This window comes from Pristiophorus japonicus, chromosome 9 (assembly GCF_044704955.1).
Source record: "Pristiophorus japonicus isolate sPriJap1 chromosome 9, sPriJap1.hap1, whole genome shotgun sequence".
NCBI lineage: Eukaryota > Metazoa > Chordata > Chondrichthyes > Pristiophoridae > Pristiophorus > Pristiophorus japonicus.
Genome location: NC_091985.1, coordinates 148,734,161 through 148,755,463, shown reverse-complemented (window position 1 = coordinate 148,755,463; position 21,303 = coordinate 148,734,161). Strand labels below are relative to the sequence as shown.

The 21,303-nt window shown below is 46.6% G+C and overlaps 1 protein-coding gene across 5 annotated transcripts in view; it reads left to right on the top strand.

Annotated features, from left to right (window-relative positions):
* Positions 1-1,994: 1,994 nt before the first annotated feature.
* Positions 1,995-21,303, top strand: part of usta (uronyl 2-sulfotransferase a) — a 109,415-nt gene continuing 90,106 nt past the window's right edge. For all 5 annotated transcript variants that reach the window (XR_011595049.1, XR_011595050.1, XR_011595051.1 and 2 more), the window contains exons 1-2: positions 1,995-2,266; positions 15,131-15,174. Coding sequence is in view for 2 of the 5 variants with exons in the window: in XM_070889946.1 (XP_070746047.1) it covers positions 2,047-2,266; positions 15,131-15,174 (264 nt within the window). In the remaining 3 variants the exon portion in view is untranslated. The remainder of the gene's footprint in view (positions 2,267-15,130; positions 15,175-21,303) is intronic.

The window sequence follows — 21,303 nt, the reverse complement described above, 5'->3', positions numbered from 1 at the left end:
AATGTCGGAAAGTGTGAGGTCATCCACGTTGGGGAAAAAAAAACAGTAAAAGGGAATACTATTTGAATGGGGAGAAATTACAACATGCTGAGGTACAGAGGGACCTGGGAGTCCTTGTGCATGAAACTCTTTTAGAGCTTGTGCATGAATCCCAAAAAGTTAGTTTGCAAGTGCAGCAGGTAATCAGGAAGGCGAATGGAATGTTGGCCTTCATTGCGAGAGGGATGGAGTACAAAAGCAGGGAGGTCCTGCTGCAACTGTACAGGGTATTGGTGAGGCCGCACCTGGACTACTGCGTGCAGTTTTGGTCGCCTTACTTAAGGAAGGATATACTGGCTTTGGAGGGGATGCAGAGACGATTCACTAGGCTGATTCTGGAGATGAGGGGGTTACCTTATGATGATAGATTGAGTAGACTGGGTCTTTACTCATTGGAGTTCAGAAGGATGAGGGGTGATCTTATAGAAACATTTAAAATAATGAAAGGGATAGACAAGATAGAGGCAGAGAGGTTGTTTCCACTGGTCGGGGAAACTCGAACTAGGGGGCACAGCCTCAAAATACGGGGGAGCCAATTTAAAACCGAGTTGAGAAGGAATTTCTTCTCCCAGAGGGTTGTGAATCTGTGGAATTCTCTGCCCAAGGAAGTAGTTGAGGCTAGCTCATTGAATGTATTCAAATCACAGATAGATAGATTTTTAACTAATAAGGGAATTAAGGGTTATGGGAGCAGGCGGGTAAGTAGAGCTGAGTCCACGGCCAGATCAGCCATGATTTTGTTGAATGGCGGAGCAGACTCGAGGGGCTAGATGGCCTATTCCTGTTCCTAATTCCATCCTGCTTGTAACATCCTCAAATAACTCCAGCAAATTTGTCAAACATGATCTTCCTTTCAGAAAACCATGTTGACTCTGCTTGATTGAATCATGTTTTTCCAAATGTCCCGCTGCTGCTTCGTTAATAATGAACTCCAGCATTTTCCTGACAAATGTTAGGCTAACTGGTCTATAGTTTCCTGCTTTTTGTCTGCCTCCTTTTTTAAATAGGGGCGTTACATTTGCGGTTTGTGAAAAGACACCAAACACTATGAGACTCTTCGCCGGGAGCACACGGAAGCCAAGCGGAAGCACCCCACCCGCCCATCCGCTCCACCTGTGACAGAGACTGTAGATCCCACATTGGACTCATTATTTACCTGAGAACTCATAATAATGTGGAAGCAAGTCACACTCGACTGTGGAGGACTGCTGAAGAAGAAGTGACAGAGCCAGAGCTGCAGAGGGCGCTGTGACAGAGCCTGAGATGCAGGGGGCGCTGTGACAGAGCCTGAGATGCAGGGGGCGCTGTGACAGAGTGATGGCTGCAGGGGGCGCTGTGGGTGGAGAGCCAGCGCTCCTGAGTGCGCTGTGACAAAGCCAAGGGTGCAGGGGGCGCTGTGACAGAGCCGATGGCGCTGTGGGCGGAGGGCCGGGCGGCAGGGGGCGTTGTGGGCGACAGGGGATGCTGTGGGCGGCGGGCCAGGCGGCAGGGGGCGCTGTGGGTGGAGGGACAGGCGGCAGGGGGCGCTGTGGTGGAGAGCCGGGCAGCAGGGGGCGCTGTGGGTGGAGGGCCAGGCGGCAGGGGGCGCTGTGGGCAGCGGGCCAGGCGGCATGGGGCGCTGTGGGTGGAGGGACAGGCGGCAGGGGGCGCTGTGGCGGAGAGCCGGGCGGCAGGGGGCGCTGTGGGTGGAGGGCCAGGCGGCAGGGGGCGCTGTGGCGGAGAGCCGGGCGGCAGGGGGCGCTGTGGGCGGCGGGCCAGGCGGCAGGGGGCGCTGTAGCGGAGAGCCGGGCGGCAGGGGGCGCTGTGGGCGGCGGGCCAGGCGGCAGGGGGCGCTGTAGCGGAGAGCCGGGCGGCAGGGGGCGCTGTGGGCGGCAGGGGATGCTGTGGGCGGCGGGCCAGGCGGCACTGTGAGCGGAAGGCCGGGCGGCAGGGGGCGCTGTGGGCCGGGCGGGAAGGTCCTGCCTGGAGCCTGTCAGTCGGAGTGTGAGGGCGCTGCGGTGGCTGCGGATGAGCTGCGGGTGGGCGGGAGGCCGGTGCCGGAGCCCGATGGGAGGTGGATCGGTGCGGGTGAGGCGGCTGACGATGGTGCTGAGGAAGCTGCTCAAGTGCTCGCTGCGGGACTACGGCTTCTGCCTGGCCTCGGTGCTGCTCTTCAGCCTGGCCTCGCTCTGTTACCAGCTCAACGGCGGGGCCCCGGCCCTGCTGCTCGAACTCCGCAAGTACCTGGGTAGGGGCGGCGCCGTGGCTTGGCTTGGCTTGGCTGGGATGGGGCTGAGGCCTGGACCTGTGTGAGGGAGTGTGAGTGAGAAAGGAAAAAGTGAGGAAGTGTGAGGTGGGAGAGAAGGTGTGAGGTGGGAGTGTGTGAGGTAGGGGAGGGAGAGAGTGAGGGGAGAGTGTGTGTGAGGAGAGGGGAGAAAGTGTGGGGGGGGAGTGGGGGCAAGAGTGTGTGTGAGGCGGGTGGGGGGGAAGAGTGTGTGTGAGGGGTGGGGGGAGAGTGTGTGTGAGGGGTGGGGGGGGAGTGTGTGTGAGGGGTGGGGGGAGAGTGTGTGTGAGGGGTGGGGGGGGAGAGTGTGTGTGAGGGGTGGGGGGGGAGAGTGTGTGTGAGGGGTGGGGGGAGAGTGTGTGTGAGGGGTGGGGGGAGAGTGTGTGTGAGGGGTGGGGGGGGAGTGTGTGTGAGGGGTGGGGGGAGAGTGTGTGTGAGGGGTGGGGGGGGAGAGTGTGTGTGAGGGGTGGGGGGGGAGAGTGTGTGTGAGGGGTGGGGGGGGAGAGTGTGTGTGAGGGGTGGGGGGGAGAGTGTGTGTGAGGGGTGGGGGGGGAGAGTGTGTGTGAGGGGTGGGGGGGGAGAGTGTGTGTGAGGGGTGGGGGGGGAGAGTGGGTGGGGGGGGGGGAGTGTGTGAGGGGTGGGGGGGGGGGGAGTGTGTGTGAGGGGTGGGGGGGAAGGAGCGTGTGTGTGAGGGGGGGAAGGACCGTGTGTGTGAGGGGTGGGGGGGAAGAGTGCGTGTGAGGAGGGTGAGGGAGAGTGCGTGTGGGGGGGGAGGGAGAGTGCGTGTCGGGGGGGGGGAGGGAGAGTGCGTGTCGGGGGGGGGGAGGGAGAGTGCGTGTGGGGGGGGGGAGGGAGAGTGCGTGTGGGGGGGGGAGGGAGAGTGCGTGTGGGGGGGGGAGGGAGAGTGCGTGTGGGGGGGGGAGGGAGAGTGCGTGTGGGGGGGGGAGGGAGAGTGCGTGGGGGGGGGGGAGGGAGAGTGCGTGGTGGGGGGGGGAAGGGAGAGTGCGTGTGAGGGGGGGGGAGGGAGAGTGCGTGTGAGGGGGGGAGGGAGAGTGCGTGTGAGGGGGGGGAGGGAGAGTGCGTGTGGGAGGGGGAGAGGGAGAGTGCGTGTGAGGGGGGGGAAGAAGTGTGTGTGAGGAGGGGGGGGGAAGAAGTGTGTGAGGAGGGGGGGGGGAAGTGTGTGTGTGAGGAGGGGGGGAAAGAGTGTTTGTGAGGAGGGGGAGGAGAGTGTGTGTGAGGGGGGGGAGGAGAGTGTGTGTGAGGGGGGGGAGGAGAGTGTGTGTGAGGGGGGGGGAGGAGAGTGTGTGTGAGAGGGGGAGGAGGAGAATGTGTGTGAGAGGGAGAGAGAGTGTGTGAGGGGGATGGGGGAGAGTGTTTGTGAGGGGGATGGGGGAGAGTGTTTGTGAGGGGGATGGGGGAGAGTGTTTGTGAGGGGGATGGGGGAGAGTGTGTGTGTGAGGGGAATGGGGGAGAGTGTGTGTGTGAGGGGGGTGGGAGAGTGTGTGAGGGAGGTGGGTGAGTGTGTGTTTGAGGGGGTGGAGAAAGAGTGTGGGGGGGGGTGGTGAAGAGTGTGGTAGAGCATGTGAGGGAGCACATGGATGGAGAGTGAGCGGGAGAATGAGGGAGCCTATGGGGGAGAGGGACAGTGTGAGGAACTGAAGAATGTGAGGGAGGGGAGGGAGCGTGTGAGGGACATCCTCGAGAGTGAGTGAGCCTGTGAGGAGCGTCCAGGAGAGTGTGTGAGGGGTGTCCCCGAGAGTGTATGTGAGAGTGGCATCCCCAAGAGTGAGTGAGCGTGTGAGACACGTCCCCGAGAGGGTGCTAGGGGCGTCGGGGAAATTGAGTGTGAGGGGCGTCCGGGAGAGTGTGCGTTGGACTGATTGTGGTGGGACGTATGGAAGTGTGTGTGGGGTGGGTGTACAAGAGAATGTGTTTTAGTTGCTTGAAGCACTTAGTGTGAACATCCGCGCTCTCTCGGGAAAACTGTCCAGGGAATGACATAGTCGTGTTGTAGCCACAATCTTGCTTTTTAGTTCTTTGAATTGCCAACTATACGTTTACTAAAACAGGGAAAGTGCAGTTGAAATAACATTAAGCCAGGATTGCTGCTTTGGAGGTGATGTGGAAGGGGGGAGGTCACCTCGGGAGCTGAGGAACAAGCCAGAGACTGGGAAGAGTTGGTAAAGGAATCGTTGAGTAAGAGGGGGAGAAATGCCAAAAGTGAAAATGCAGTTTAACAGCAACTGTCAAATAGAAACTTTTCGAAGCGCGAGGGTGTACGTGCTAGGGACGCCGCAGAAACTTGAGATTCTGGCAACTTTCATCCCAGGATTCGGAGATAGTGAATCCCCCGCACTGATATATTCCAAAACTGCCTGGACTCTGGTCATTGTCCAAGTCATGCTAAGTAACAAATGGATGGCATCATAATAAAAGGAATGCATATGGGATCTTCTTGAAGGAGAGTGATTAATTAGAAACAAAAAATAGAAAATGCTGGAAATACACAACACATCTTGTAAAGAGAAGAGACAGGTTAACTCTTTGGATGTAACAGTTGATCAGAATTTAAAAGCAAATATTTTCGTAAGATTGGGAATACAGTAATACTTCAGTCGTAGCAAACAAGTTAATGGGTTGAATGACCTGCAAATCATTGAAAGAAGGCGGCTGAAATTTGAACCGGAACCCATGTGAAATGAGTTGGAGATGGAGGCAAGTGCTGAGAGAACACAAAATCATGAGAGACTCAAAAAGAAACTGGACAAATAGGTTTCAGGGTTATTTTTGGAAAGCAGAACTTTGCGACACAGAAGGAGGTCATTTTGCCCATCGTGTCAGTGTCGACTCTGAAAGAGATACTTATTCCCTTTTAAATTTTCCTTTTTCAAATACTTCTCTGTTTCCTTGTTAAAAATTATCGATTCTACTTCCAGCCCTGTTTCTGGTAGGGAATTCCATGTGCCAAGAACCCGCTGCATGAAACACATGCTCTTCACCTCTCCCTTTATTCTTTTGATAAATTAATGCCCTCCATTTACCAACTCATCAACCAGGGAGCCCAATTTGCTTTATCAAAATCTCCAGAATTTAAAATATCTACATTAAATCACTTAACTTTTATTCTAATGAAAGGAGACCCAGTTTCTCCTCCTAAAGCTTCTCATCACTGGAAGCATAGTGAAAATCTTCTGCCCCCTATCGATTGACATGACATCTTACCTAAAGTAGACACCGTGTATTTTAACTGTGACCTCCTCTGTCAGATCTCCTCTGCTGCAATAGAAAAAGCCCCAATTTCTCTGGTTTCTCCTGATAAAGACTTCTCCTCCCTGGCATCACCTTAATGAATCTCTTCTGTACCCCCTTCATGGCCTTGATATGCTTTGCAAAGTAAGGCATCCAAACTGTACACAATGTTCTAACTGCAGCTTAACCAATGATCTGTACAGGTTTAGCATTAATTCTTTGCTATTATGCTCTATACCCTGATTTCTAAAAAAAAAACAAGAAACCATGATTTTTTTAAATCTAGTTTTAACAACTTAACACTTTTAAAGATATATTTACGTGAACCCCTAAATCCCTCTACTCTTTTTAAAGTTTTATGATTTAGTGTATATTTCCTTTCTTTATTCTTTGTAAAATATATCAGCTCACATTTCTCTTCATTACATTTTATTTGACATCTACCCCATTTATTACCCTGTTAACATTCTCCTGAAGTTGTTGAACAGTCCTCTTCACAGTTAACTGCTCTGCCTGTTTTTGTTTCATCTGCAACTGTTGATAGTGCCTCTTATACCTGTGTCCAGATTATATATTTATACGATGCACTGTCCCCACCACTTATAGCGGACACGTTTGTGCAACCATGATTTTCCCATTGTACGCAATGGCCGGAGTAATGTGGTGATGCTATATATACACGTTGTCACTCATCAGCATCCTCAGCTCCCTGAACCACTACCTGAATGAATCTCCATACTGGTGTTGGTGCACCCTATAGCTGACCATGGAGTTACTTATTTCAGTTCCTATCCTTTTGTTGTCACACAAGGGAAGCAGAGCTCAATACTAAACAGCGATGCTTCATAATCTGAATCATGACGGGCAGGTCCTTCACCAGAGTGAAGCAACTGCAGTACACCATCAACGGGCATGGCATCGAGTTAGATAGCAGAGCTTCGGTAGATACGTCTGAGGTTTTTTTTTGTACTAACTAACTTTCTAGCATATTGCAGATAGGATGCTGCAAAGAGAGTAAAGTGTTTGCGCTCTGTGTTTTGTATAGACATGCATAAATTAATATAATGGAGAAAATTGACGTATATTTCCATGTATACTTCGCTGATGCAATATCACAGTAAGCACAGCTGTTTCTGCCCGAAATAAACATAGCACTTGCAACGCTATAACTGGCAACTTTGAAATTGACGTTAATGCAAATAGCCAATGGTTATTGCGTTTTGGCTGATTTAAACAACTATCCGTTTTAAATGTGGACGTTATAAGTGGTGGGGGAGGGCAGTGATCTCAACAGTGACACATCACTGTTTATATCCCTCCCTCCCTCCAGTCAAAAAAATTCCATTAATCCACATCTCTGTTTCTGTTCTTCAGCTGACTTTTAATCCATGCCACCACATTTCCTTTAATACCCTCAACAATAACTTGCATTTATATAGTGCCTTTAATGTAGTAAAACGATCTTCACAGGAGTGTTATCAAACAAAATTTGACACTGAGCCACATGAGATAGGACAGGTGACCAAAAACTTGGTCAAAAAGGAAGGTTTTAAGAAGCATCTTGAAGCAGACAGGTTTAGGGAAGGAATTCCAGAGCCTGGGGCCTGGATAGCTGAAGGCATGGCCGCCAATGGTGGAGCAATGAAAACCGGGGATGCTCAAGGGACCAGAATTGGAGGAGCACAGAGATCTCATGGTTGTAGGGCTGGAGGAGAATACAGAGGTAGGGAGGGGTGAGGCCATGGAGGAATTTAAAAACAAGGATGAGAATTTTAAAATTGAGGTCGTGCGTCTTCATTTTATCAACAAGCCGCCTAAGTGGCACCCAATCAAACGTGTTTTGAAAATCCATACACACAACATCCACTGTATTTTCCTTCTCAATACATTGTGATTTCTTTAAAGAATTCTATTACATTTGGTGGCCCCAATTGACTTTGACATATCCGTGCTTGGCTGTCTTTAACACACATCTTTCTCGGGGCGCATTAATTTTATCCTGTGTTGTGGCCATAGGAAGCTTACCCATTACCGAAGTTAGACGAGTCTGTAGTTACCAGGTTTATCCCCTTTTCCCTTTTGTTAAAGAAGTGTTAAAATTCTCCAATCCTCTGGCACAACCTACGCTTCCAAGGACATTTGATAGAAACATAGAAAATAGGTGCAGGAGTAGGCCATTCGGTCCTTCGAGCCTGCACCGCCATTCAATGAGTTCATGACTGAACATGCAACTTCAGTACCCCATTCCTGCTTTCTCGCCATACCCCTTGATCCCCCTAGTAGTAAGGACTACATCTAACTCCTTTTTGAATATATTTAGTGAATTGGCCTCAACAACTTTCTGTGGTAGAGAATTCCACAGGTTCACCACTCTCTGGGTGAAGAAGTTTCTCCTCATCTCGGTCCTAAATAGCTTACCCCTTATCCTTAGACTGTGACCCCTGGTTCTGGACTTCCCCAACATTGGGAACATTCTTCCTGCATCTAATCTGTCTAAACCCGTCAGAATTTTAAACGTTTCTATGAGATCCCCTCTCATTCTTCTGAACTCCAGTGAATACAAGCCCAGTTGATCCAGTCTTTCTTGATATGTCAGTCCCGCCATCCCGGGAATCAGTCTGGTGAACCTTCGCTGCATTCCCTCAATAGCAAGAATGTCCTTCCTCATGTTAGGAGACCACAACTGTACACAATACTCCAGGTGTGGCCCTGTACAACTATGGTAACACCTCCCTGCTCCTATACTCAAATCCCCTCGCTATGAAGGCCAACATGCCATTTGCTTTCTTAACTGCTTGCTGTACCTGCATGCCAACCTTCAATGACTGATGTACCATGACACCCAGGTCTCGTTGCACCTCCCCTTTTCCTAATCTGTCACTATTCAGATAATAATCTGACTCTCTGTTTTTACCACCAAAGTGGATAATCTCACATTTATCCACATTATACTTCATCTGCCATACATTTGCCCATTCACCTAAGCTATCCAAGTCACTGTGCAGCCTCCTAGCATCCTTCTCGCAGCTCACACTGCCACCCAACTTAGTGTCATTCGCAAATTTGGAGATACTAAATTTAATTGTAGTCAGAGCTTCTGATATTTTCTCAGTTTGCATGCTATCGGTGTTTGATGCCTGTTCAACTTTGAGTTACTTAGGTTACTTCTGCCTGAAACTTCTTGCTGGGTTATTATCTTTAGCGCTGTTGGGTAGTTCCTTTGTGGGCAAAAGGGAATAAATGATGCCATTGCAGGATGTGTGCTGCAGTTTAAATATTTGAGTACATTTGTCAGAGGAAGTAATACATCTTTTAGATGTGTCTATTGTAACCGGCTTAGAGAGGCTGAAGTTAAGGCCCCTGAGCATCAGGAGTCACCAGCAAGTTACCCATTGTTCGCAATAAGAACATAAGAAATAGGCCCCTCGAGCCTGCTCCACTATTCAATAAGATCATGGCTGATCTGATCATGGACTCAGCTCCACTTCCCTGCCTGCTCCCCATAACCCCTTATCCCCTTATCACTCAAGAAACTGTCTATTACACTGCCTATGCAATAGAATTACATAGTGTACAGCACAGAAATAGGGCAGTGTTTATGCTCCAACGAGCTGCCCCCCACCTTACTTCATCTCACCCTATCCCCATATCCTTCTATTCCGTTCTCCCACATGTACTTATCTAGCTTCCCCTTAAATGCATCTATGCTAATTGTCTTAATTACTACATGTGGTTAGAGAGTTCCACATTCTCACCACACTCTACTCTTGGCTAATCAGTTTTGATGATTAAATCGTCAATCGGAAACACTTAAGCCATCAGTTTGCCCTTTTAAAGCGGCACACAAACAAGTTCCAAATAATAAAACGAGTAGATAGGAAGAAACATTCAACTGGCAGGAAGATCAGTAACCAGAGGACACAGATTTAAGATAATTGATAAAAAGAACCAGGAGGGTGATGAGAACTTTCTTTATGCAGCGAGCTATTATGATCCAGAATGCACTGCCTGAAAGGAAGCAGATTTAAGGGAATTGAATATATACTTGAAAAGGAAAACTTTGCAAAAGAAAGAAAGACTTGCATTTATAAAGTGCCTTTCACGACCACTGGACGTCCCAAAGCACTTTACAGCCAATGAAGTACTTTTTTTGAAGTGTAGTCGCTGTTGAAATGTAGGGAACGCAGCAGCCAATTTGCGCACAGCAAGCTCCAACAAACAGCAATGCGATAATGACCATATAATCTGTGTGTAGGTGTTGATTGAGGGATAAATATTAGCCAGATCACCGGGGATAACTCCCCTGCTCATCTTCGAAATAGTGCCACAAGGATCTTTTAAGTCCACCTGAGGGGGCAGATTGAGCCTCAGTTTAACATCTCATCCAAAAGATGGCACCTCTGACAATGCAGCACTCCCTCAGTTCTGAATCAATGTGGTGACTGCAGTAGGTATTACAGACAATGTGGTAACTGCTGTAGGAATCAACGTGACTAGGAGTTGGAACCAATGTGGTGACTGACTATAAGTCTTGTGCTCGATCCATGTTTTGTAATGAGCCAGTAGATACTTGTAAGTGGTCCCTTTTAAATTATTGTCCATGTGCTATGCATGGGTGAGGAAGGAAATCAACTGAGGATCCTGTTGCTGATCACTGTCTAGAGCCCACTGCTGAGAAGTTTATGCAGGGATGTTGGATGAGGGCAATATAAGGGCTGTGTGACTTGCTGAACAGCCAACACCCTGCCTAAGTTCACAAACCAAGAATGGCGAGATGGTGGGCCGGGCTGCTGCTTGTGCTTGTGTTTCCCCCTGTGTGAGTCGGTGCCCCTGAGTGTCATGCTACACAAGGGATTTTCACTGAGAATAAAATAGATAATTATAGGAGATTATGGAAAGGCGAGCTTTTAATTGCATCTCAAGGATTTGGGCTTCCTGCTGTACAAATCTGAATTAAATTTGAATGAAATCAGTCTGTCGCAGCACCAGTCTGCTGACCCACTACCATTCTTTCTAGCTCTTCCAGCAACCGCGACGTGAAGTCTCTCGAAGCTTTCCCCTGCCCTTGCTTTAGGAAAAGGCAGTACCAAAAGTCAATATTTAATGGTCTGTATTTATGCTCCACATATCTGATCCCTGTGCGGCGGTAGTTTCTACCCCAGGCAGGAACACCAATAATTTTCTGTGCAGGGCAAGAAGCGTTGAATGCCTTGCGCTCAGCAAACCAAAGAGCAACATTACTATCAGCCATGAAAGCGTGGCAGTGTGTAACCCACTGAGTTAAATTCAACCATTGAGTATTTGACACGCCCAGCTTTTGGGGAGTTTCCAAGTAAATATGTTTTTGAACTAGATTCGAACGGTTGCCAACAGCAGCAGTGGAATCAAGTCTGAACATTTCCTAGATCAATAAGCTTTTTTTTTATAGCTGTGCAGAGTCTTAAGGACATTTTGCTACGGTATATTTCCTGCACTGTTCGTCATGATCAAGCCACCACGTTCTGCTCCAAAGCGGTTTTGTTTCTAGACCAATGTAGCAGCACTTCAATTAGCAACTGGTCCACAGCAAGGATACCTCTACAGGGTGCTGTTTACATTCACTCATTAGTCTCCAATGGTCTCATAGTTCCAAAGTCACATTCTTTCTCCTGTTGCCCAGCTAGGAAACTTAGAACAAATTTTAAAACAGAATCAAATCACAAACCTAGACACCGGTGTATGACTCCAATCACTGCTGCTATACATAAGACTATACGAAAAAGGAGTAGGCCATGCAGCCCCTCGAGCCTGTTCCACCTTTAAATAAGATCATGACTGACCTTCTACCTCAACTTCCCTTTCCCGCCCTATTCCCATATCCCTTGATTCCCTAAGTATCCAAGAATCCCTATCTATCTCAGCCTTGAATATTCTCATCAACTGAGCATCCACAGCCTTCTGGTAATTCCAAAGATTCACCACCCTGTGAATGAAGAAATTTCTCATCTCAGTCCTAAATGGTCGACCCCTTATCCTGAGACTATGACCCCTGGTTATAGACTCTCCAGCCAGGGGAAACAGCCTCTCGGCATCTACCCTGTCAAACCCTCTAAGAATTTTATATGTTTCAATGATCACTTCTCATTCTTCTAAGCTCCAGAGAATGTAGGCCCATTCTACTCAATCTCTCCTCATAGGACAACCCTTTCCTCCTCGGAATCAATCTCATGAACTTTCATTGCACCCCCTCTAAGGCAAGTATAACAACAACTTGCATTCATATAGTGCCATTAACGTAGTAAAACGTCCCAATGCGCTTCACAGGAGCGTTATCAAACAAAATTTGACATTTATCCTTAGATAAGGAGACCAAAACTACACAGTACTCATCAAAGCCATATAGAATTGCAGCAAGACTTCCTTACTCTTACACTCCAAACCCCCTTGCAATAAAGGCTTAACATACCATTTGCTTTCCTATTTGTTTGCTGTACCTGCATGTTAACTTGCTGTGATTCATGTACAAGGACACCCAAAACCCTCTGAATACCAATATTTACTCGTCTCACCTTTCTTAAAAAAAATGTGCTTTTCTATTCTTCCTACCAAAGTGGATAATTTCACATTTCCCCACATTATACTTCATCTGCCACCTTCTTGCCACTCGCTTAACGTATATCCCTTTGTGTCCTCCTCACAGCTTACTTTCCGACTTAGCTCTTATCATCAGCAAACTTGGATACATTATATTTGGTCCCCTCATCCATATCATTGATATAGATTGTAAATAGCTGAGGCCGAAGCACTGATCCTTGTGGCATTCCACTATTTACAATCCTCAATTGATGCTAATATATTACCTCCAATACCATGAGCCCTAATCTTGTGTAACAACCTCTTGTACGGCATCTTATTGAATGCTATTTGAAAATCCAAATACACTACATCTACTGGTCCCCCCTTACCTACCCAGCTAGTTACACCTTCAAATAATTCAAATAGATTTGTCAAATACGATTTCCTTTTCATAAAACGCTGCCTAATCATATTGTGATTTTCCAAGTGCACTGTTACCACGTCCCTAATGAAAGATTTTAGCATTTTCTCCACTACTAATGTCAGACTAACTGGCCTACAGTTCCCTGTTTTCACTCTCCCTCCTTTTTTGAATAGCGGGGTTACATTTGTTACTTTCCAACCCAAAGGGACCGTTCTAGAATCTAGGGAATTTTGGAAGATCAAAACCAACGCATCCTCCATCTCTGCAGCCACCTCTTTTAAAACCCTAGGATGTAGGCCATCAGGCCCAGGGGATTTGTCAGCTTTTAATCCCAATAGTTTTTTCCAGAACTTTTTCTTTACTAATATTAATTACTTTTAGTCCTGCACTCTCATTAGACCCTTGGTTCTCCACTGTTTCCTGTATGTTATGTCTTCTACTGTGAAGACCTCTAATTAATACTGAGTCTGAGCATCAAATATGCTTGGCCCAGGAGATGACACAAGATCAGTACCAAGGAGATGGGGCCTCATGCAACATTAGGTGTGTGAACTTTTATTTGTAGTACTGGTACGTTCTAGTTTCCCAGCATCCCCCTGACATTGCACTGCACTGTCAGAGGTTCAGTTTTTCAGATTTGATGTTAAACCGAGGACCTGTCTGCCCTCCCAAATGGATGTAAAAGATCCCAAGGCCGCTATTTCGAAGAAGAGCAGGAGAGTTCTCCCCAGTGTCCTGACCAATATTTATCCCTCAATCAACACCTAAAAACAAATGATCTGGTTGTTGCATTTCTGTTTGTGTCCTTGCTATGCATAAATTGGCTGCCATGTTTCCTACATTACAGCAATGTCGCACTTCAAAAAAAAAAGTACTAAATTGGCAATAAAGTGCTTTGGGCATCCTGAGGTCATGAAAGATGTTACACAAGTGCAAATCTTTTTTTAAAATTGGTGAGCTATATTTTACAGGTCCTAGTTCATACGTGCTATAGTTAATACGTTACAATATCCGTGAACTTTTTTCGCCTAAAATCTACAAGAGAACGTGCATGGTTTTCTACTTGGATTTCTGAATTCTATTCCGGTCAAACCACAAAAAACACCATTTTATTCCTGTAATTTATTTAACAATCTACCCCTATCTCCGTCTAAAATCTCAAGGGATGGCTGGGATGTTCATTCAAAGAATTTATCCAAGTGTATCTATTGATGCAAGTGGAAAATGTCGCTGGTTTAAGAATATTGTCCCTTAAAAGTCTCCGCCTGATTGATAGTTCCTGTTACCACGGTGTGGCTTATGCTTGAAAGCTTAGGGAATTTGCCTTCCTGAATAGCTATTATTTTGTCATTTGTCCCTTTGTTACTGATGGAGACATACTAGGCTGAAGACTGGGCCTTTATTCACTGGAGTTTAGAAGGATGAGAGGAGATCTCATAGAAACATATAAGATTCTGACGGGACTGGACAGGTTAAATACAGGAAGAATGTTCCCAATGTTGGGGAAGTCCAGAACCAAGGGACACAGTCTAAGGATAATGGGTAAGCCATTTAGGACTGAGATGAGGAGAAACTTCTTCACTCAGAGTTGTTAACCTGTGGAATTCCCCACCGCAGAGAGTTGTTGATGCCAGTTCATTGGATATATTCAAGAGGGAGTTAGATGTGGCCCTTACGGCTAAAGGAATGAAGGGGTATGGAGAGAAAGCAGGAAAGGGGTACTGAGGTGAATGATCAGCCATGATCATATTGAATGGTAGTGCAGGCTTGAAGGGCTGAATGGCCTACTCCTGCACCTATTTTCTATGTTTCTAAGTGTGAATTATACTGTGATTCAGCATTTGAAACCCAAAATAATTAGTTCCACAGTAATTTATTTTGGAATGGTATAGATTTAGAATAATTTATTTTTGTCTTCAAACACTGACTCGCATTACACTTAAAAATTCCAGCAACCAAGAAAAGCATCAAAGTCAAGCCCCCCACCCCCGGCAAGGAATAAGTTTTACACCATCAGAGCTCACTTCACCGTTCGAAACTTTACAAATTCTCTAACTGATACGATATTGGGTTTGGCTCCAACTTAAGTAATGACAAATTCATGTCCCGCTGCATTCCCATTGTAACTACTTCTTTTCAACTGTCCCCTGCGAGACCAGTGGGTTTCAGTTTTCACCAAAAAATGAACTGAACTGTGCAATTTGATCCCAACACACTTACAAAAATCCTGAAATCCAATCTCATAAAAAAGGAATTGGAGGCAAAGATATTTGAAACCGAGATAGGTGTTAGACGGAGAGAGTTAAGGTACTGATATTTCTTGGCTTTCACTAGGAACATAGAAACAGGTATAGGCCATTCAACGCCTCGAGCCGGTTCAGAAGTTCTTGTGCAATTTGTGCTGCGAGTCCTTGATGCTACAGCCGCTTTTGTTTCACAACAAAATATGAATTCTTTGTAAATTTTGACTCTTTTTCAGAACTCCCACAGCATTGTTTCATAGCTGTTTCATTGCTCACAGTTTTAGTATGTGTGTGTTTCAGTCACCATTTGTAACAGATTTATTATAATTTTTGGATTTGTGTTTTTTCTTCTTTCAGGTAATTCCTCTTTTCTGGACGGGTATCGACATCCACCCCCTAAGGTAAATTTGGATTATTGGGAACAGGATTCTGCTGCTACATGTCAGGCAAACAGAAAATCTTCTCTCGTGTCCCCAGTTTATCTGTTTATATTTACATATGGCTGCCTATCTTTTTGACCTGGAATATTATATTGAATCAAGCCAGGTCACAACTGAAACTGATGGATGAATACCAGGTAATGGTCACCATTAATTATCTTCAGTTGATTTTTCATTTTACATTCGTACAATGTGGACCCTGCTTTAATCATTGTGGGCTGGAAAACATTCAGAATTAATCAGTCTGTAATGTTAATACTTGGAAATTAATCACTGTGTACTGGGAGAGAAAGAAATTGCATTAATATAGCGACTTTCAGGTCCTCAGGACATCCCAAAGTGCTTGACAGCATGTTTGAATTACAGTACTGTTGTTTGCAAATACGGCAGCCAATTTACAACTTTTCAGCTGTAACTCAGTGGTTAGCACCCTCGCCTCTGAGTCAGAAGCTTGTGGGTTCAAGTTCCATTCCAGAGACTTGAGCACAATAAATCTAGGCTAACACTCCAATGCAGTACTGAGGGAGTGAAGCAAAGCAATATTGATTGCAATAGAGTAGAAATTAATGTTACAGTTATATAAAGCTCGAGTTAGACCCCCTCTGGAGTACTGTGTTCAGTTTGTTCCACACTTTGGGAAGGATATATTGGCCTTGGAGGGGGTGCAGTGCAGGTTCACCAGAATTATACTGGGGCTAAAAGGGTTAAATTATGAGGACAGATTGCATAGCCTAGGCTTTTGTAATCCCTTGAGTTTAGAAGATTAAAATCTAATTGAGTCGTTTAAGATGATTAAAGGATTAGATTGGGTAGATAGAGAGAAACTATTTCTTCTGGTGGGGGAGTACAGAACAAGGGGATTTAACCTTAAAATTAAGAGTTAGGCAGTTCAGGGGTGATGTCAGGCAGCACAACTTCACACACAGGATAGTGGAAATCTGGAATCCTAAAAAGCTGTTGATGTCAATCCATGCTCGAACAACTGCATAAAGAAATTTCTCTCCATCTTTTCCTCACTCTCTCAGTGACTCCTCATCACTAACTCCTGAAGTCACTTCCTATTCACCCTATCAAAACCCTTCATAATTTTATAAATTAAGTCTCCTCGTAGCCAATTTGGGATGCATTCACAAAATGCCCATACTGTTCAGAGGAAAGTTATGATTAAAAAGCACAAGAACAGTCCCCATCAGGCGGCACTGCGTCATCTTTGCAGTGCAGACTCACAGTCTCACCTCATCGTCTGCCATGCTGCAGGAGACCTCTCAGCAGCTGATGTTGAATGTGCCAAATGTGGAGAAGGTGGAGATCCCACTGGAATTGCTGGATGCTACCAGCTGGAGGACTGCCTTGCTATTTATTGAGTTACTCTGGCTTATGCTCACATTGACACTGCCAATTGTGGATTGGGATGGCCTGGATAAGACCATTTGCTAGCAGCTCTGTATTTTCTCAGTATGCGACATACTGGGGATAGCCCTGTCCCCTATCGATGCCAGCTAATGCTGTGATATTTGCACCAACTGGAACCGATTAAGGGAAATCCTCTGCTTTTATTGAGACCTTCACAACCTCTGGTGCTACCGAACCAGGAGGAGAGCATTTGGCGCCCATTAATTTGAGTGCACTTGCTTCTGACACTATGGACTCTCCTGCTTTTGACGTGAGTGTCAGGAGTCCCAACCTTTCACGGTAGCCTCGGTCGGTGTGTACAAGCAACTCGGGGTATTGGCCAAGATACCAGATCTATCATTCCTCCACTACACCAGTGACGCCTTCAGTAGTTATGTTTGAGGTTAACGTTTTAGGTCAGTGACCCTTTGTCAGATCTGAGATGTTCTTACCTTCTCTCTCCACAGATGTTACCTGACCTGCTAAGTTTTTCCAGCATTTTCTGCTTTTCTTTCAGATTTCCAGCAGCTGCAGTATTTTGATTTTTATCATAATTGTTGTGTTATTCCTAATGTGGCTCAGTGGCAGCACTCTCGCCTCTGAGTCAGAAGGATGTGGGTTCAAGTCCCGCTCGAGGACATAATTCACACTCCAGTGCAGTACTGAGGGAGTGCTGCACGGTCAAAGGTGCTGTCTTTCAGATTAGATGTTAAACCGAGACCCCATCTGCCCCCTCAGGTGGACGTAAAAGATCCCAGGGCACTATTTCCCAAGGGTAGGGAAGTTCTCCCTGGTGTCCTGGCCAATATTTATCCCTCAACTAACATTACTAAAACAGATCTGGTCATGTTTCTCATTGCTGTGTGTGGGACCTTGCTGTCTGAAAATTGGTTGCCATATTTCCCTACATTATAACAATGACTTCACATCAAAAAGCACTTAATTGGCTTTGCGACGTCCTTTGCAAGGTCATGAAAGGTGCGATATCAATGCAAGTTCTTTTTTTTTCTTTAACTGGCAATGTTACAGTCCACGATACGAATCCTGAATGTGCCTTCTCCAACTAATCAAGCAACTGATTTTCCATCGAGATTCGGCACAGTTTTCGTCATCAACTCTGTCAGGCTGAACTTGCTTATCCGGCAGCCATCACAGCTCCAGGCTGTGGCAAAGATGGCGACTGCTAATTGAGGAGCCCCATCTGACTGCCATTCCAGCAGTAGGCCGCAGTGGAGCATTTCTAATCTTAAATGGAAAAGTCACAGGGGCCCTGAGCACGGGCTTGGATACCAAACAAAACCATAGAAACTCAGGAGAGGTGTCATATCAGTCTGGTAGTGGTAGAGGGGGCAGGGTTTGGGGAATTGCCTACAGGAGTCCCCTAATGATCAATGCTTAGGCCTTTGTTCTTTCCCAGTTACATAAATGATCTAGATACTGGAACTGATTGTAAGCGGATAAAATCGGAGAAAGAATGGTGGGGACAGAGGATGAATGGTTTAGACTGGTTATACAATTGGGCAGGCGTAGCAAATGAAACTTCACACGGATAATTGTGAAGTGTCGCACGCAGGTAGAAAAATGTGGGACATAACTGGAATTCAGTTCGTGCAGTAAGACTTAGACAGGGACACAGCCGGATTAATTGATTCTTCATTTTTAATATTCAGGCGGTGCAGTGAAGCAGTTTTTTTTTAAAAAAAGGAAATACAGTAAAATGCTGAATGCACTGCATCGACAGAACAGTAAGATACAAATCTACAGAATTAGGTGATTGCTTTACAAAAGGTATAGAAAGGAGCACAAGAATCTACAGGCCTGGAAGAGACGCCTTTCATTTGCCAATCCACGTGTCTAGGCGGCATCATATCCCTCTTACATTTTTTGCGCTCTATCTCTCGTTTGCTGATAGTTAGCCCCCACTGCCTCTCAAGGTAGTCGATTCCATACATTCAGCAGCCTTAGAGTAAAGGACTTACATCTAAACTGTCTAACACCCTAATTTTTCTAAATTTGAAGATAAGCCCTCTTGTTGCAGAATCTGCGATGATGTTAAACATATTAGGGGTGAATTTCCTCCAATCTTATCCCACCGTGATGCCGTACCGCTAGTGGAAACCCCGGTTATGTATGTACATTGGGTTTCAGTTACAAAGGCGGTGCAACGGGAAAAGCTCTGAGGAAATTAGTCTTATCAATGCTCGTCTTGTCTGTACCCTTTAGGTCAGCCCTGAGTCTTCTCTTCAGTGTAAACATTCCCAGCTTCTACAGCCTCTCCTCAGATTGGGGAGCTGGGCCGAGAGTGGCAGATGCTATTTGATGTGCAAAGTTTTGGAAAGGATAATATTATCTAAATGGCATTGGTCTACAGGACACGAGAAGACATAGGAGAGGAATTGGGACACTCCTGGATGGGTTCCTGAGGCCCTCAGCACAATGGGCAGCGACAGTAGAGAGACCAAACAGGGTCTTGGGCTCACAGAGAAACAGAGCACAAATCTCAGGTGGTGGGAGCTTGTATAGAGCACTGCCCAATTCTAACCTGGAGTACTGCATTGAGTAACTCAAAGTTTGCCATGCCTCCTAATTTCATATCAACAACTCCCGTGTCTTAGTACAAATCATTTATATAAATGGAAAACCGTTTTACCAGCTCAGGTCCCTGGGGCACACCACTACCCCTTCCTGCCAATTTGAAAGACACCAATTTACCCCACTCAATGGTTTCTGTCCCTATGAATCCCTAAGACAGTCAAGGAAATCTCCTGCTGATCACCACCTACTACCCTCCCTCAGCTGATGAACCAGTACTCCATGTTGAACACCACTTGGAAGAAGCACTGAGGGTAGCAAGTGTGCAGAATGTACTCTGGGTGAGGAACTTCAATGACCATCACCAAGAGTGGCTGGGTCGCACCACTACTGACCGAGCTGGCTGAGTCCTGAAGGACATAGCTAGGCTTCCGGCAGGTGGGAAGAGAAACAACACGAGGGGAAAACCTACTAACCTTGTCCTCACCAATCTATCTGTCCATGAATGTATTGGTAGGAGTGAGCGGAGACGATGTTCCATCTTCGCGCTGAGGTTACTCTCCATCATGTTGTGTGGCACTACCACCATTCCAAATGGGGTAGATTCAGAACAGATCTAGCAGCTCAAAACTGGGCATCCACGAGGCACAATGGGCAAGCAGCTGCAGAAGAGGAACTGTATTCCACTGCAGCCTGTGACCTCACAGCCCAGAAAATCCATTACTCAAATGAGTGGACCAACGCTGGTTCAGTGAGGAGTGTAGAAGAGCATGCCAGGAGCAGCACCTGAAAATGAGGAGCTAACCTGGCGTAGCTACAGCACAGGACTACATGCATGCTTAGCAGCGAAAGCAGCGTGCTATAGACAGAGCTAAAAAAAAATCCCACAACCAACGGATCAGATCAAAGCTCTGCATTCCTGTCATGAATGGTGGCGGTCGTTTAGCGGGGGAAGGTGGCTCTGTGACCATCCCCATCCTCGACGATGGCAGAGCCCAGCAAGTGAGTGCAAGATACAAGGCTGAAGCACTTGCAGCCATCTTCAGCCAGAAATGCCATCACAGATTCCAGTCTTCAGCATATTCTATTCACTCCGAGTGATATCAAGAAAAGGCTGAGCGCACTGGATACAGCTGTTTGTCCCGACAATATCCCGGCTGCAGTGTTGGAGACTTGTGCTGCAGACAAAGTCACGCCTCTCGCCAAGCTGTTCTAGTACAACTACAACACTGGCACCTACCCGACAATGTGGAAAGTTGCCCGGGTATATCCTGTCCACAAAAAGCAGGCCAACTCCAATCCGGCCAATTGCCACACCATCAGTCTACTCTCAATCATTAGCAAAGTGATGGAAGGTGCCGTTAACGGTACTATCAAGCAGCACTTACTCACCAATAACCTGCTCACCAATGCTCAGTTTGTGTTCCACCAGGAGCACCAGGACAAAGCACCCTACCCACCATCTTAAACATTCACTCCCTCCACCACCAGCGCACCGTGGCTGCAGTGTGTACCTACCACCTACAAGATGCACTGCAACAACATGCCAAGGCTTCTTTAACAGCACCTCCCAAAGCCACAGCTTCTACCGCCTAGAAAGACAAAGGCAGCAGGTGCACCATCACCTGCAAGTTCCCCTCCGCAAGTCACCATCCTGACTTGGAAATATATTGCCGTTCCTTCCTCGTCGCTGGGTCAAAATTCTGGAGCTCTCCCCAACAGCACTGTGGGAGCACCTTCACAACACAGACTGCAGCGGTTCAAGAAGGCAGCTCACCACCATCTCCTCGGGCAGTTAGGGATGGTCAATAAATGCTGGCCTTGCCAGAGACGGCCACATCCCATGAATGAATAAATAAAAAAATATTTAAAAGAAAATTCATGTGGCTACATTCTCTTTCATAACATTTGCCTTAATTTTGAATAGCATATTTCTTACGTGGCACACATGTCAAAATGTTGGCTGAAAATCCATATCCACAACATCCACCACTTATTTGGCCATACTCACCCTTGCTAGTGCGGAACGGTAACCGAGAGTCTGTGGATGACTGCAGTCTTAACAGTGGATAGCTGATAGAAGCCAGCAGTACAGTGTGCGTTAACAGTAGTGAATAAAATTGTTTCTTCAGGTGAATCACTGGAAGGTTGGGGCACAGAACCCTA